We start from the raw sequence: 16,851 nt of genomic DNA on the forward strand, positions 1-16,851 counted from the left end.
AGTTCCTTCTCCCAAACCCCAATTACCAATTTTCACTCCTCGAAGACAACACCCATCTCTGCAAAAATCACATACTCAGTCCCAAAGACCAAGAGAAAGACCCACAATCACATCTCCCATGGCTTCAACCACAGAAGCCAAACCCTTCTCAGTTCTCTTTGTGTGCCTTGGCAACATCTGCAGAAGCCCAGCAGCTGAGGGCGTCTTCGCTGACTTGGTCAATAAAAGAGGCCTCGATTCCAAGTTCAAGATTGATTCTGCAGGAACCATCAATTACCATGAGGTACACACATACGCACACACATGTATGCGCATTACTATTTAACTATTGCTAGGATTCATCAATCATGTGTTCTATTATTTGTCATTTGATATTGGGTTATTTCAAATTTCCTGTTGTTTGGAAGGGTAATGAAGCAGACCCAAGAATGAGGGCTGCTGCTAAGAGGCGTGGAATCCAGATAACTTCAATATCAAGGCCAATTCGACCCTCTGATTTCAGAGATTTTGATCTCATTCTTGCTATGGACAAGCAAAACAGAGGTGGGTTGACTTGAGATAAAGATGTTGTATTAGGTTTTGGATAATTACACTCTGACACTCCTGAGGCTCGATGTAAATAAGGGAGTGCCCCTCACTTTTCGAAACTTATAAAGTACCCTTACTGTTCTGTTCAAAAGTTATATCAGATAATCTACGCATTACCTTTTTTTGACCAAGGGGAGGTCAGCGTAACGTCCAGAATGTGGGGGTGGGGGTACCTATCGTAATTTCATGAAACCTCAAGGGTGCAGAGTGTAATTTACTCTTTAGATTTTTGGAAATCCTTTGCACTCTGCTATTAGTTTATGCTATCTATATAATATCACTTTTGTTATTTGCAAAATGTTTGGGACGTTGGTGGTGGATGCAGATGATATACTTAGAGCCCTGGAGAGGTGGAAAGTAAGGGAGAATTTACCTGCTGATGCACATAAGAAGGTTAGTACAATGATGTTATGGTGGTGCAGTACAGTTTTAATGGTTTGTTTTATACATATGTCGATCTTGCAGGTTCGGTTGATGTGCTCCTACTGCAAGAAGCATGATGAAAGTGAAGTTCCTGATCCATACTATGGTGGGTCCCAAGGTTTTGAGAAGGTAATGCATAACATAAATGGTACATTGCTTTGGTCTATAGACATAATTTACTTTCATGAAACTGGAAACAAACCCTTGTCACCTTTGTGCATCTCTTGTCGTCAACCATTCTGCAAAAAATGTGCAGGCTTTATAAGAGTTATCTGTACTAGAGGACATTGAGAAGTCATCATAAGTTTTATCTTTCATGATTCCATGTATGAAAGTATAAAAGGCGATGGTACAGTCAGGAATGAGACAGGCAGAGGTCTCTCTTCAACTTATATAATTACTGTTTCTACAATAAGCCACTGATATGGCTCCACAATTTTATTGGAGCTTGGATTAGTGCCTGTATAACAATGGATAAGTGTATTACTGTCTTAGTATGGCTGATTTGATAATATCATTAACTGAAGAACTGTTGATGCCAAAGAGCAAATGGAGTCATTGTGGAAATAATAGGGTACATACTAGCAATGCATGAGACACAAGGATTGGAAGAATTATCAGAGTTGAAAATGTTTTCTTATGATTAACCATAAACAGTTGTCTAGAATTTGAACTATTTGAGCAAATTTTGAATCAGACTCATTAGTATTATTCCAGCACTAGAATAGGCAGCTTGTTTATCCGTTTTCCATCCAACAAATACACACAGGCATCTTTTAGTAAAACTGAGGTTCCTGACAAAAGCCTTACAGACTCTGAGCTACCAAGGATCATAGGCAGGCCCAAGTTTTAAGAAATAGTTCTGGTTTTCTATTTTCTTATCCTCCTATGCGACTTCACATTCTCTATAAAGTCTTACTCCATGTAGCTGACCCCATTTACTAGGATTAATCCTCCTTCTTCTTCTATTTTTTCTCCCATAAAGGGCTGGGAAATTCTTTGTGCATTAATATTCTAGTAATGATGTCACTTATCTCCCTTCAGCTAGTTAAACAAAAACCCTTATGCTACAATTGTTATAGAAGAGAAAAGGATAGGAGGAAAAGTTTCCTTTTTTCTTGTTTGGGTGGCTTGTGAGGAGAGAAAAGAAAAGAGATTAGGCATGGTTTATAAAATATTTCAAAAGGTTCTTTTCCACTTTTTGGAGGGAATGTTTAGGAGGAAAATCAAGGTGTATGTCCTCAAGGTACAAATACTTACACTTCCCTTTATTTCCACACTCGTCAATTAAAACAAGAGAAGAGAAATTATTCTTTTTCGGTTTTTCTTCTTTCCCCCCCCATAGTGGGATAATGGCTGGATATGTTGTTGTTCTCCCTTTTTTTCCTCATTCTTTTTACTCTCTTTTCCTTTGTAGCTTGCATTCCATCAAAATCTAAGTCTAGAAATGGAGAACATACGAATAGAAGTATCTTCTTGCTGTTTGAAGCACAAGTCTTGGTTAGATACTAAGCAAATAGGAATTATTCCACCATAGAACTTGTTTGTGAACAATTCCATCATATAGTGTCTGCTGTCTGCTGCCTTATACCTTGCACATGGTGAAGCACCTTTAATTGGATTGCTGTAAGTCCCCAGTACATCCACAACCAGAAAAGTCTCTCTCAGACATAGGCAGGAAAGATATGTGCAAAGGATTGCTTGAATGCTTTTTGAGTATAAATGCAGTCTTCTCGAATTTGACTTGCGTACTTTTTCCTTCCAACTATTTCTGCCCATATGTAATAAAAGTTGGAGTGGCACCTTTTGAAGACAAGATGCCGGAGTCACGATTAAGACCATTTGGCCGTGTGAGAAAAAGATTGATAGACCCACTTGGTGTGGTGAGGCAAGAGGATGAAGTTTGTAGAGGGAGGAAGGGAGACCAAAGAAAACTTGTTGAGAAACCCTTAAACATGATATAAGAATAGTTTTACATAAGATATGGCTATGGATAGAGATGACTGTGGTTTAGAATTTATGTAGCATTCTTAGTGTGCTTAAAACTTTCCATAGTTTCTAGCTAGCTTCTCTTTGCCAACTTATTGCTAGCTCCCTAAACATTATACTTAAATGAGAAAGTGGCACTCGTTAAGCATGATGGTAGGTCAGGTCTTACCACATCCTCACAAGACTTCTGTTAGTCTACTAAGCAAAGAACCCACATTACTTTTTTCGTTATTTTTTTAGTATTATTATTTTTTTCTGTTTTCTCTTTCTTGTTTCCTTATCTTGGTCCCGATCGATCCTTCTCCATGTCATGTGAAATTTTAGTAATGCACATTATGGCACTTTAGTGGTGCAATCTTATGTGTTCTGAGTTGGCGATCTTACCCCCTTCCTCGGCTGCATGATTACTTGTTTGAGATCTCTCAGGGTTGTTCAAGTTGGTCCTTGTCGCAATTTTGGGGTTGTTTGGTGCAAGTTCAAGTCTTGTTGACCGCAAGTGGAAGGCATTTTCCAATTGGGGCCACTCTTGCCACGATGCATGGTGGGGTAATGTGTGGTCCTATGTGCCACTTTGTGATGGGATCTGTGTAGGCACCATGTGCCCTTTGTGGTTGCTGTAGGGTTTTACCTGCCACAGTTTTGTCTAACTCTTGCGGACGGGGTGATTTACATGGGTTCATGAGGATTTGTTGGGTCAAGGTCCGAATATCTCATATTACAACAAAAAAAAAAATTACCTATTTTAGGATACTTGTTTGATCCCTCTTCTGTTTATGGTCTATACTGTAGGTTATGGTGATCTTTCACACACACACACAGTGGCGGATCCATCACGGGGGTAGGGGGGTGGCTGCCCCCCCTGCCTAGACAAAGTTTTTTGAAAATTTATTATATTTATTTTGAATTTACATTCCACCCCCCCCCCCCCCCCCCCCCCCGCCCCTTAATCTTTTGGTTCAAAAAAATTTGAAGGCTTAGGTTATTATGGTAATTTTACTTATAATTGTAATTCATCCTAAATATCCTCTCTCCCTCTTCTCACGTTCTCTAACCCTTCCTCCATTTTTATTTTTTTCGATTTGCATTCTACCTTCTCTTTATATCTCAAATTTCTTTGGCATTTTCTTTTTATCTCTCAAATTTTGTTAACAAGTTAGGGAGTATTGAAGATGGGTTTCAATTTTCTTAGTTTCAATGAAGATTTTTTCTTAACTACAGATAAAATCTCCTATTAAGTTCATTAATTTTTTGACATTTTGATGGCTTTAAAGTAGATTAAAAGTGATTTAGCTTATTTTCCTAATTTTGATTTGTTAATAAATGATGTGGATTGTGGATTAAAAGTGTTTTTGATTTCTACTTGTCTCGGTCTCATTGCTCATAGTTTGTCTCTGTAATCTCTATGTTTGGACAGATGAAATTTAAATCAAAAGTTTTTTTGAAGGATTACGGGGCCTTAGTGATCTTGCACAAAAGTTGGTAGTGACACAGAAAAATGATGTGTATCCATTAGTTTACAGACTTATGACACTAGCATTAATTTTTCCTGTTGCTACTACTACAATAGAAAGAGTATTTTCTGTCATGAAACTTGTCAAGACCCGGCTACGCAATCGAATTAGAGATTAATGATTGAATGGCAATTTAGTTGTGTATATTGAAGATGATATATTTAATGAAATTGATAGTGATGTCATTATACGACGTTATCAAAATATGAAAACGGATCGAGAACAATTATGGTGATTTATTGATATATTTTTTTAATATTATATTTGTTGAGCATCGTGAGATTGGATTGATCATGTGTGCGTGCGTGCATGGTCATGTTTTTGGAGTATGAGATAAGGAGATATGCAGCAGATTATTGAGGAGATAAATCTACATCTATTCCAAAGATTTAGGAGAAGATTTCTCTCCTTAATCTATTGTTGTTTGTTTGTATTTTAAATTCCTATTTTTTAGGTAGCTTGTGTATTTAAAGAAGTGGCTTGTATCATTTATTCAGTGTGGGAATATATGGGCTTCCCTATTCATTCCTTAGAGGCATATTTCTCTAAGAATTCTACATGGTATCAGAGCCTTGATCTTAGCCTGATACAGCCTGTAGCCCCTTCATCGGTTTTAGTTTTCTTCAAGTGCCTTCATTGCACAGACCACATCCCTTCATCGGTTTTGTTTCTTCATATTCAAGTGCCTTCATAGCACAACCCATTGCTCCTTCATCGGTTCTTCTTCATCTTTCACAACCTGGATTGTTTCTTCTAGGACCCATTCTCTTCTGAAACCCTATTACACAAATCAGAAGCCATGTCTGATATCTCAGAAACAACAACCCAAACCATGACTTCTGGAGACATCAGTTCAGTTGATGTATCCAATGGAGGAGGAGAACTACCAGGTGTTTATCAATCCTACCGGCTAGATGGTAGAAATTATCTCCAATGGGCCCAGCTTATCAAAAATTTTTTTAAGGGTCGTGGGAAAAGTGGCCACCTAACCGGATTACCCCCTAAGAAGGAGGATCTATCTTTCACAACATGGGATGTGGAAGATTCCAGGATCATGTCATGGATTTGGAGCACCATGCAACCAGAAATTAGCAAGAACTATATGTTCTTGAGCACGACAAGGGAGACATGGGAAACTGTCCAGCAAACTTACTCTAAGTTCAAGGATGCATCGGTGATTTTTGAGGTAAAAACTAAGATGAGTGCCACAAAACAAGATTAGTTATTAGTTACAAATTATTTCAATAAAATGAAAGGGTTATGGTTAGAACTAGATCAATATCAAGCACTACGTCAGATCAGGGGATCTGACAGGGAATTTCTTCCAGAATTGAGGAAGAAGAGGGAATTGGCGGGAAGAAGGAGAGATAGGAATCAGAGGGAAAGAAGGAGAGAAAGAGAAAGAGAGAAAACAGAGATTGAAAATTGGAGGGAAAGGACTTGTGGAATAATTTTCACATATCCCTATCCTCACTAGAAGTTTCTTATTTATAAGGGGTGGTTACAAACAAGAGACTTCCTCTAACTACTTCTCGTGAGCTCCCAAGTGGCCATGTGCCGACTGGAAACTAATTATAGTTACACCACTCTCCCAATTACCATGTTATCCCTTCCCTAATTACGGACTTGCCCTTGGGCTATGACACACTAAAGATGGTTTGTAGTGAGGATGCTGCCACCCTAAATCAGATGCTTGAAAGGGACTGAATTGTTGAGTTCTTGGCAGGTCTAAACCCTGAGTTTGATCAGGTTAGGGGTCAAGTTTTGGGTAAGGAAAAACTTCCTAGCCCAAATGAGGTTTTTGCCATCATAAGGAGTGAAGAGAATAGAATAGAAGATATGCTATGCTTACAGAACATATCATTGAAGGATCAGCTCTTGTGACCAGCAACAAAGGAGGAAGAACTAAATTTGGAAAACCAGCTGTTCTTAACCGAGGGGCAATGGTGTACCGTGTACATTTTGTAAGAAGCCACGGCATGCCAGGGAAACATGCTTCAAGTTGCATGGAAAAGAAGCTGTTTTGAGCTGAGTTGGAGGCTTCAAGAACATGAAACCTCAGAGCTATATATCCAACGAAGAAACTGAGGAGGTTGCAGATAAAGGGGGCGTAACTGAGGCAGATTCTACTCAGCTAAACCCAGAAGAATTAAGCAAGCTAAAAGCCTTCCTCAAGACATTCCAAGATGGAACATCTTGCTTACTGGTGCAGCAAGGTAAATCACTAACTTATGGGATTTTTTCAGCCCCTAAATTTGATAGGAATAACATGTGGATCCTTGATTCAGGAGCCACAGACAATATGACCCCTTGTTTACATGTTTTTGACACCTATGAACCTTTTAAAACCACTAAACACATTACCATTGCAAATGGAACATCAGTGCCTATTTCTAGAAAAGGCACAGTTTCTTTTAACCCTTGGCTGCCCTTTGATAATGTTTTTCATGTTCCAAAATTGACAGCAAGTTTGATTTCTATTCACAAACTAACAAAGGACTTGAATTGTTTTGCTATTTTTTCTCCTCACATGTGTAAGTTTCCGGCCAAGGACTCAGAGAAGATGATTGGTGTGTGGCTAAGGAGCACAATGGACTCTATATATAGGAACGACAGAACACTTATTCTAAAGGAAAATAGAATGGGAAGGCTTGTTTATTTCAATCTGCTTCTAATATCTCTTCTATTTGGTTGCATCATTTTAGGTTAGGTCATCTGCCATTTGCTTTGTTAAAACAAATGTTCCCTACTTTGTTCAATTCTTTAGATCCAAGCATTTTCCAATGTGATGAATGTATTGTAGCAAAAATCATAGGGTTTCTTATTCAATCAGCAATAAATTTTCTTCTCAACCATTTAATCTAATTCATTCAGATGTTTGGGGTCCATCTAAGATTGCAAACTGTTATGGGGCAAAATGGTTTAAATCTTTTATTGATGATTGTACTTGTATGTGTTGGGTATTCCTTCTAAAAGATAAGGCTGCCATTGGGACTGTTTTACCCTCCTTTTGCAAAATAATTTACACCTAATTTGGCACTCATATCAAGAAGTTTAGGACTGATAATGCAAGGGATTATTTTAATAATCACTTGCATCAGTACTTCCAACAAGAGGGTATTATTCATGAATTCTCTTGTATTGATACTCCACAACAAAATGGAGTAACTGAAAAGAAAATGAGACAACTTCTCAATGTCACCTGCGCCCTCCTTCATCATCATCATGTTCCAAAAAATTTTTGGGGAGAAGCTGTGTTAACAGCCACCTATGTTATAAATAGGGTTCCCTCTAAAGTGCTGGAAAATAGAAGTCCATTCCAACAGTTAGCAACTTTGTTCCCAGACCTTACTCTCCATTCTTCCTTACCTCTTAGAGTATTTGGGTGTGTTAATTTTGTACACATACCCAAAGTCCATAGGGACAAGTTGGATCCTAGGGCTCTTAGGTGTGTTTTTCTTGGGTATTCTCCTACTAAAAAGGTTTATAAATGCTACCATCCAACCACTTGAAAGTTTTTTGTCTCAAAAGATGTGACTTTCCTTGAAAATCAATCTTTCTTTGAAGTTCCTTCATCTGGACAGCAGGAAAATTCCCTTAGACCTACTGATCTAGAGCTCGAGAACCTATTACCTACCCTTGATATAACCCCTAATGATCCCATTATGTCTACTGCCCCTATGCATATATCCCAACTGCATTCTGATGAACAAGCTATGCCTAAGCTGTCAACTCCTATTAGATTCAAGGGTTCGCCATTTGTGTTCAAGAGAAAGGAGTCCATGGATGAGCCGCAACCACTGTCAGCATCAACCATTGATCCTAGCTTGGAAGTTGCCCGTCATGAGGAAGACTCAACCAACACCTCTAACCCCTCAGCTCATCAGCTTGACCCAACAGAATTAAACCTACACATGGCTATCCGCAAAGGGGTTAAAACTTGTACAAAACACCCAATAGCCAACTATTTGTCCTATCATCGCCTATCCCAAAAACATAGAGGCTTCCTTCATTGGATGCTATTGTTATTCCTAAATCAGTGGAAGAGGCTATAAAAGATCCCAAATGGAAGGAGGGCTATGTTAGAAGAGATGAGGGCACTTCAAAAGAATCATATATGGGAATTGGTACCTAAACCCAAGGGGGGTAAAATCAGTGGGCGGCAAATGGATTTTTAATGTGAAATGTAAAGTGGATGGTACACTTGATAGTTTTAAAGCATGGCTTATCGCCAAAGGCTATACACAGTCTTATGGCGTTGACTACCTTGAAACATTTGCTCATGTAGCTAAAATGACTACTGTACGGGTTCTCATAGCATTGGTAGCCAATTGTGGGTGGAAGTTACAACAATTAGATGTGAAAAATCCATTTTTGCATGGGGACCTTTAAAAAGAAGTTTTCATGGAGGTCCCACCAGGTTTACAACATGTGGCAGCAAGACATGGACAAGTGTGTAAACTCAAGAAGGCCCTATATAGGCTTAAGCAATCCCCACGGGCCTAGTTTGGAAGATTCTTGAAGGCAATGACATCTATGCGATATCACCCAAGTAGAGGGGATCATACTCTCTTCATCAAACACATCGGAGAGAAGGTAACTATCCTACTTGTCTATGTAGATATATTGTAGTGACTAGGAATGATTTAAATAAACAAGGTCATCTAAAGAGGAATTTCGCTCAAGAATTTAAAATAAAGGACCTTGGTCCACTAGAATACTTCCTAGGTATTTAGGTGCTTACTCACAAAAATGTATTTTTTTGTCCCAAAGAAAGTATGTGCTAGACTTGCTTGCTGAAACAGGTTTGTTAGGGGGAAAAGGAGCTAAAATTCCAGTTGATCCTAACCTAAAATTGCAAGGAAATGAAAGTGAGATAGTAGTGGATAAAGGGAGGTTCCAACGTGTGGTAGGCAGGCTAATTTACCTTTCCTATACTAGGCCTGACATAGCTTTTGTTATTAGTCTAGTAAGCCAATTTACGCATAACCCTACTAAAGATTACATGAATGCTGTGAGGAGGATCCTAAGTTATCTTAAAGCTACACCTGGTAAGCGCATTTTATTTACCCCAGGAGCAAGTTTGAAAATTTAGAGATACATAGATGCAGATTATGGTGGATCTCTTGTTGACCGCAGATCTACAACTGAATATTGTGTCTTCCTAAAAGGGAATTTGGTGTCTTGGAGAAGTAAGAAGTAAGGAGTGGTGGCTAAATCCAGTGCTGAGGCTGAATTTCGAGCCATGGCCCTTAGTGTATGTGAGCTGTTATGGTTACAAATTATTCTAGAAGATCTAAAGGTTCCAGTGCAAAGACCTATTGAACTTTTCGAGGACAATCAATCAGGCATTAGCATTGCTCATAATCCTGTACAGTATGACATGACTAAGCATATTAAAATTGACCAATATTTTCTTAAGGAAAAATTGGATTCTAGGCTTTTCCAAATCTCCTACATTCGCTCCACTCGACAAGTAGCAGATTTACTTACCAAAGGACTGCCTGGTGCTCAATTTGAAACTCTGGTAAGCAAGCTAGGGATGATTGACATCCACTCTCTAGCTTGAGGAGGCATGTTGAGCGTCATGAGATTGGATTGATCATGTGTGCATGCGTGCATAGTCATGTTTTTGGAAGATGAGATAAGGAGATATGCAGCAGATTATTGAGGAGATAAATCTACATCTATTCCTAAGATTTAGGAGAAGATTTCTCCCCTTAATCTATTGTTGTTTGTTTGTATTTTAAATGTTGTTTTTGTATTTTAAATTCCTAGTGTTTAGGTAGCTTGTGTATTTAAAGAAGTGGCCTGTATTATTTATTCAGTGTGGGAATATACGGGCTTCCCTATTCATTCCTTAGAGGCATATTTCTTTGAGAATTTTACAATATTATTTCAAAAAAAAATTTGCTATTTAATTTTTGCCCACCCAGATAAAAATTTCTGACTCCGCCCCTGTACGCACATATTTGCTATTGATGAAAATCTGTGCTACTATCCTTCGGATGTCTACCAGGTAAACCCACTGATCCTTTGTCAAATTTTAGCTACATAGTGACATTTTTGCTTAAGATATGCTGCTTCTTTTGTGACTTGAAAGGTCACTAATCAAGTTGTGGAAACAGTAAATTTACAGAAAGGTTATAAGTAAGTTTGTGAAGGAAAAATAACTCCCCCTCAACCCTTGCAAAGTTAGGATTTTCTTGCACTGGGATGCCCTTTAATCAATATTTTTGCTAAACAATTGAATGTTAAGAGTGCTATTGTGCCAAGATGACAAATAATCTAGTATACATCCTCAGAAATTTGTGATTTCGATGCTAAAATCTGGAGCTGGCTCAATTGACTTTGACTTCTTGCTTATCAATTTTTCCTTTCATCCATCCAATTAAAAAAAGAAGAAAAACCCTATCTCATGGCAGGTTCTTGATATACTTGAAGATGCCTGTGGGTCACTGCTGGACAGCATTGTGGCAGAGAACAATCACCTTTTGTAGTCCTAGCTTCTAAGTGGAACCTGATTATTCCAACTTGAGACCCCTTCTTTATGGAATGAATATTCACATATATCTATTTGCTACTGGATGAAATGTGCCATCTGCTGCTTCTTTTTCATAAGGTTCTAGTTGTTAGTTTGGAAGGAGATATGTAAACAGCCTTCCATTGTCACCAGATGAATTTGTTCTATGGTCAGCGCTTCAGTATAGAGTAAACTCGATCAAGTAAACGCACAAAAATGAGCTATCAATACACAGGCTTCTCCACTTTGTAAAGGTCAAGATAGTCATTTTTGTAGGTAGTTTACTTTTGCTCCTTTTTTTTTTTTTTTTTTTTTCAAAGAGATTTCTATCGTAACCTTTTAGTGATGAAGGAGAAACATTACAGCATTACTAAGCTTTGGAAGATGAAACACAAGAAGATGAAAATGAATGCCAACTGCACTACCTCTGTACTTGGGAATCTAAAGTAATCCAACTCCAACTTTGTGCTATCCCCTAATATAAAAGGTCATGCGCCCCTTAACTTAAATCATCTTATTGATATCTTTTAGACTATATCTTAAACTACACAATGTATTATAAATAATAAAAATATCTCTCGTACTTCATTGTTTTGCAGTGTCTCACCGTCTTAGATAAAAGATATTTTAATTATGCGTCTCACCATCTCATGACACCTTACTGTCTCACTTCACCGTCTTAGATGAGAGATATTTTGAATATTTTAATTATATTATTTAGTCTAAAATATAAAATATAAGTCATGATATACCAATAGTATTTTTATCAATTTAATGCTATAGGGACATATATCACATTTGCTTTGACAACAACCTGAATTTTAACGCTTCAAGCAAGAAAAGTTGAAACATTGATTGCACATGACCATGATTGTCTTCACTCTTTGTAAACCCTCAAATCTTTGGCTAAATGTCGATAAATCTCTTTACAACCAGGTTTTCAGCATAGACAGGGCTACTACAATCAATATGAAGAACAGATGTATTTCAAATCACTAGTACCCTACACCTTTGCCCACATTATATAAGGTCCCCCTACAGTACAAAATCTAATTTTCCTGACCGCTAAAAAGGGGTATCTCCCTGGCTGACTTTACACATCATCCATGTTATGATCATTATCATTGTCACCTTCGTAATATTCGTCATCTCGCTGGATTTGCTTGTCTTGTGTGTGTTCTGGAAAAAGCAGTTCATAAGAGATTATGCATCATATACCCAAAGTGACTATTGAACAAACTGGAGCAGTTGGAGGGCAAAAGTGCAAGGTTGTGTACTTACGATCTACACGTTCATCTGGATTCAGCTCATCTTCGTCAAAATCAGGAATATAAAAGTCTGGTGGAACCTGCAACATAGAATATGCTTTCAGCTGATGGCTATTATAAATTTTATCCGGCAAACATCAGATAAATTCAGTTATAGCCAGGCCAGCTACAGCAAGCACATGATCAGCCTTTAAACTGTGCAACAAATTTGTTTACATACGAACTTTACATGTATAAGCAGCCACTCTTCTGAATTTTATGTCTCTACGAAATGGAATCTCAGACTTGTTACGTACAAGTAGCTACTTAATTGTGTGTTTCTATATCTTCACAACTGGGAATATCTCAACCTTATCAATTTTGTATTCGCACACCTGACCGTTTTAGGACCCAGGAGGTGATATTGGTTTCCTACAGGAACAAGGCACTTTCTGCAGTAATTCCTCCTTCCATGCACATTCATTCTCATTCTTGATACTGATTACTAAGAGAAAGCAATGCAACTTTCCATTTACATGCAATGTCCAAATGCTTGCCTACTAAACTCTTAAATGACCATATATTTCAAAAAACTGTTCTTTACAGAAAGAACAAATGCTAATTTATGGTTCAATTACCAACATAAAAGTGCCAAAAGCTGCTAGTACAGGGCTGAGTCACAAGAAGAATTGTGGCATACAGAATAAAACTAGAGCTGTTGATGAAACACTCTCACAGTGCTGGCTCTCTGTCTTAAACATTGATGTCCATGATTGATGTACATAAGATAAAATCAAGAAGAATCTAGAATATGGATCTGAACAGGAGATATATGGATTTCCCAACAAGGATCACCAAATGCAAGAATCATGCAGCGAAGCAAGAGCTTATTCATATCAATTTGCAAGATATCACAGATATTAGAAGAACAATGGGGAGATGGGGATATTATGTTTGAGAAAGATGCCAATCCATCACTAAATCAAATACTAAAATGATTGATATTTAGAAACATTGACTTTCAATTGAATATCCTGCAAAAAACTCCTTTCCCAAGGCCAAGCAAACTGATATATCAATCATTTTGATTAGAGTATTTCTGGTGAAATGCCCAAACCACATGACAGATGTTCATCAACAGACTGGAATAACAGCAGGGAGACCAATGTGAGAACCAAAAAATCTGACTATTTTTTCACATCCAAGAATCCATAAGAAATATAGAAGCCTTGAAATTGCATGACACTGGGGGAACATGGCAAATAATTTCAAGGAAAAGCTTCTATTTGGTCTTTTTTGAGTTAAATAAGACCTAGTTAGTCTCCTTAATTAGTGGATGCCTTGACCATCAACAGCTCAACTGCTTGGGTCCAAGAAATTCCACTAATAACATCAAAATGATATTATTACTATTTGGCAAACAAACAGCAATTTTCAAAATATTTTGGAAAACCAACTATGACTGATGCAAGTGCATGGGAAGTAAAGCATATCCATAAAGGACGAGAATAAGAGAGAGCGGGCATGGCGCAGGGGGAGGGTGGGTGCTTATCTTGATAAAGCATTTTATCAATTCAAGTCATAGGGAGTCACAAGATTGATAGTTTATATTTACCTCTTGCATCTGTACACCTGGAGCATGTTGAATGGATCTAAGATTCTCCAACACCTGCATTTTGATAGTGCTAAGATATGACTTGCTATTTAAGTTCTCCTGCACAATCAACAAAACATAAAAATGATATAATGTAAAGGGTGACACATGATAGCATACTGATGAATTTGAGACTACGCCCTCCTGGGATGTAGGTCAGCATTTAAACTTAAAAACTGCTCGACATCAACTATATTATAATTATTTGAGAAGTACATCAACTATTCAGATGCTTCAGTGGAATGAAATTAGGAAGAAAAAAAAAAGAGTACATACTATATGCCCGTTTGGAATCTTCAATGAGTAGTCTGGTCCAAAATATTTAATATACTCATTTTCTGGGATCTCTGCAAGTAATAGTTCAGAAAGACATACATAGATACATTAATGAACTGCAATTTCAATAATTACCATGATAAAGGAATTTCACAACAGATAGCTTCTAGAAAATGAATCAAATATTTTCAACAAAGCCATCAACTGGAAAGGTATCAATGCATCGTTTACAATATGAACATAAAGGCTTCACAATTGCATAATCATATAAGTTCTAGAAAGAGAAAGGGAGGACAAAATCTTAGTAAGAAGATTTTCAGCAATTATTTGCAACTTCCAAGGTTGCCTTTGTCAGTTTTTGATAAAACAAATGACAATGTCAGAAAACCTTTCATTTTCTTTTTAATTACTTAAACAAAACATATAAGAGAAGATTTCCAGAAGGGGGCAAACCCAGTAAAAGAGGACCCTATAAGCCTCCTTTCACGGAAAGATATCAACCCCACCCCCAGCAATCAACCCAACAAAAAATCTCTACACTTTCAAAAGCTACACTATTTCTATCTCTCCTGTCAAATATGCCACATGACACAAAAAGGAATGACCCTCCAAACATGTTTCTGCCTCCTTTTCAGGCATGGCTAGCTTCAGTAGCACAGAAATCAATCAAGGAGACAGCACTTAGTATACATCAAAAATGGAAAGAAAAAGGCTCTAGATATTGTGAACCACTAAATAACGAAGAAGCAAAAGCTCTATCAACTCCCCTCCCTCTTACACAACCCAAACTTGCTCCTCAGATTCTCATAAGAAAAGAACTAAGAAAACTTAGCCAAACAAAAGGGCACCAGTGGAGGTTTTCTCAACCTCCACATGATTTCCAAGGAAAATTCACTTTACCCATGCCACAAAGATCATCATAGAACAAAAGAGAAAAGGAGAAATGCCACTCATTTATCTTGCCCCAATCCAGACCTTGAGTGAACATTAGGTCAAAACAAAGTGGTGGAATCAATTCTCTAACCTTAGACATTAAGCTTGAATTCTGGGAACATACTACGATACCAAAAAGGAGAGGAAAACTCACTCAACCATATTACTATCTTTAGCCAACCTGTAGAGGTCAAAAGCCATCTCTAACCCCACTCCTGATCTCAAAATAGACAAACGTTAATAAGTGTTGTACCTTCATTGTTGCCAGACATGATAACACCCTGCAAGCTCACCTAATGGATACGAGTAATCCTTGTTTAGACATATATCACCTCTTCCAAGAAGCTATGTTCAATTCACAACTAATCACCCCATTCCAAATTTCTTTGTGGTTGTTAGAGTAAGAACACAGCAATCCCTCTAGTTTTTCTCAGCCCAATAACACAGAAATCACTCACCACCTCCAAGAACACAAGCGATAAAAGAAATAAACAAGAATAAAAGAAAACAGTAAGAACAATAAGATTTATCTTGGTTCAGCTTGTCCGCAACTTTACTCTCAGCCACTCAATCGATCCCAACCCACAAGATAGAAACAGAAAACCTTCTCGGAATAATCACTCCCTACCTACCCTCACAATCCCTATTTATAGGCCATAGGGACGTGAGTTACAATAGTCTAACTGATTGCCCGACTGACTGGAAATAACAGATAACTAATCCGGTCATCCACCCTTCTAGAAACATGCCTTCTAGAAGAATACACATTCTAACCATAAAACAATAAAGAAACACACACATGCAAGCATACAAAATATATCCGCCAACAGAAAATCCTAATCTAGTACAAATGACATAACAAATTCTCCACCCATTTGAACTTGATTAGGCTTCTTCTTGGCCCTGCACCATCATCCATTATTCTGCATCTTCAAATTCCTCCTGGATCAATCTACAGAATCTTCATGCAATGTTTCAATTTTGTTGTAGGCACAAGTTTTGTAAACATGTCTGCTACATTATCTTCCCCTGCAATCTTGGTTAGAATTATAGATTTATCTTCAATAATTTGTCTTATAAAGTGGTGTCTTACATCTATATGCTTAGTCCTTTCATGGTGTGCTTGGTTTTTAGACAAGTGAATTGCACTTTGACTATCACACATCAAAGTAGCCTTGACATCTACCCCTAGGAGCTCACTCACTAGACCCTTAAACCACATAGCTTCCTTAATTGCCTCTAAAACAACTATGTATTTAGTCTTGGTGGTTGACAATGCTACCACATGTTGGAGACTAGACTTCCAACTAATTGTTGAGTTCCACAGCCTAAAGACATAACCGGTTGTGGATCTTCTTTTATCTATGTCGACAGCATAGTTAGCATCTGAAAAACCTAGGATACTAGCTTGCTCTCCTGCTCTTGCTCCACCATAGGACAATGCATTATTTATAGATCCTTTAATATATCTAAACATCCATTTGACTGTCATCCAATGGGACTTTCTTGGATTGGCCATAAACTGACTTATGACATTTATTCCATGTGCCAAGTCGGGTCGAGTGCACACCATACTATACATGATGCTTCCTACTGCACTCAAATAGAGAATGAGCTCCATTTCCTTCTTCTCTTCTTCATTTTTAGGGGATTGATCTAAGGATAGTTTAAAATGAGCAACAAATGGCAAACTAACTGCCTTTGCAT

The 16,851-nt window shown here is 37.8% G+C and overlaps 2 protein-coding genes across 9 annotated transcripts in view; one reads left to right on the plus strand and one right to left on the minus strand.

Annotated features, from left to right (window-relative positions):
- Positions 1 to 12,283, plus strand: LOC127789233 (uncharacterized). Of its 6 annotated transcripts, XR_008020518.1 has the most exons (6): positions 1 to 283; positions 408 to 543; positions 914 to 981; positions 1,054 to 1,140; positions 4,415 to 6,727; positions 7,051 to 10,441. XR_008020518.1 is itself a non-coding variant. In XM_052318099.1 (5 exons), the coding sequence occupies exons 1-5, from the start codon at positions 119 to 121 to the stop codon at positions 12,266 to 12,268; spliced, it is 498 nt and encodes a 165-aa protein (XP_052174059.1). In that variant the 5' UTR covers positions 1 to 118; the 3' UTR covers positions 12,269 to 12,283. The 6 variants fall into 6 exon arrangements, 5 of the variants coding, with proteins under 5 accessions (XP_052174059.1, XP_052174037.1, XP_052174027.1 ...); XM_052318099.1 differs by lacking the exons at positions 4,415 to 6,727; positions 7,051 to 10,441 and adding an exon at positions 12,227 to 12,283; XM_052318077.1 differs by lacking the exons at positions 4,415 to 6,727; positions 7,051 to 10,441 and adding an exon at positions 10,937 to 11,132.
- Positions 11,842 to 16,851, minus strand: part of LOC127789214 (histone deacetylase 9) — a 22,261-nt gene continuing 17,251 nt past the window's right edge. Inside the window, exons 11-14 of one of the 3 annotated variants that reach the window (XM_052318049.1) lie at positions 14,212 to 14,282; positions 13,897 to 13,995; positions 12,316 to 12,382; positions 11,842 to 12,213 (exon numbers count right to left, since the gene is read on the minus strand). In XM_052318049.1, the coding sequence (XP_052174009.1) occupies positions 12,128 to 12,213; positions 12,316 to 12,382; positions 13,897 to 13,995; positions 14,212 to 14,282 (323 nt within the window). In that variant the 3' untranslated portion in view covers positions 11,842 to 12,127. The remainder of the gene's footprint in view (positions 12,214 to 12,315; positions 12,383 to 13,896; positions 13,996 to 14,211; positions 14,283 to 16,851) is intronic. The other 2 variants (XM_052318040.1, XM_052318056.1) reach the window with 2 other exon arrangements.

Source organism: Diospyros lotus, chromosome 1 (genome assembly GCF_014633365.1).
Source record: "Diospyros lotus cultivar Yz01 chromosome 1, ASM1463336v1, whole genome shotgun sequence".
In the NCBI taxonomy this organism is placed as follows: domain Eukaryota; kingdom Viridiplantae; phylum Streptophyta; class Magnoliopsida; order Ericales; family Ebenaceae; genus Diospyros; species Diospyros lotus.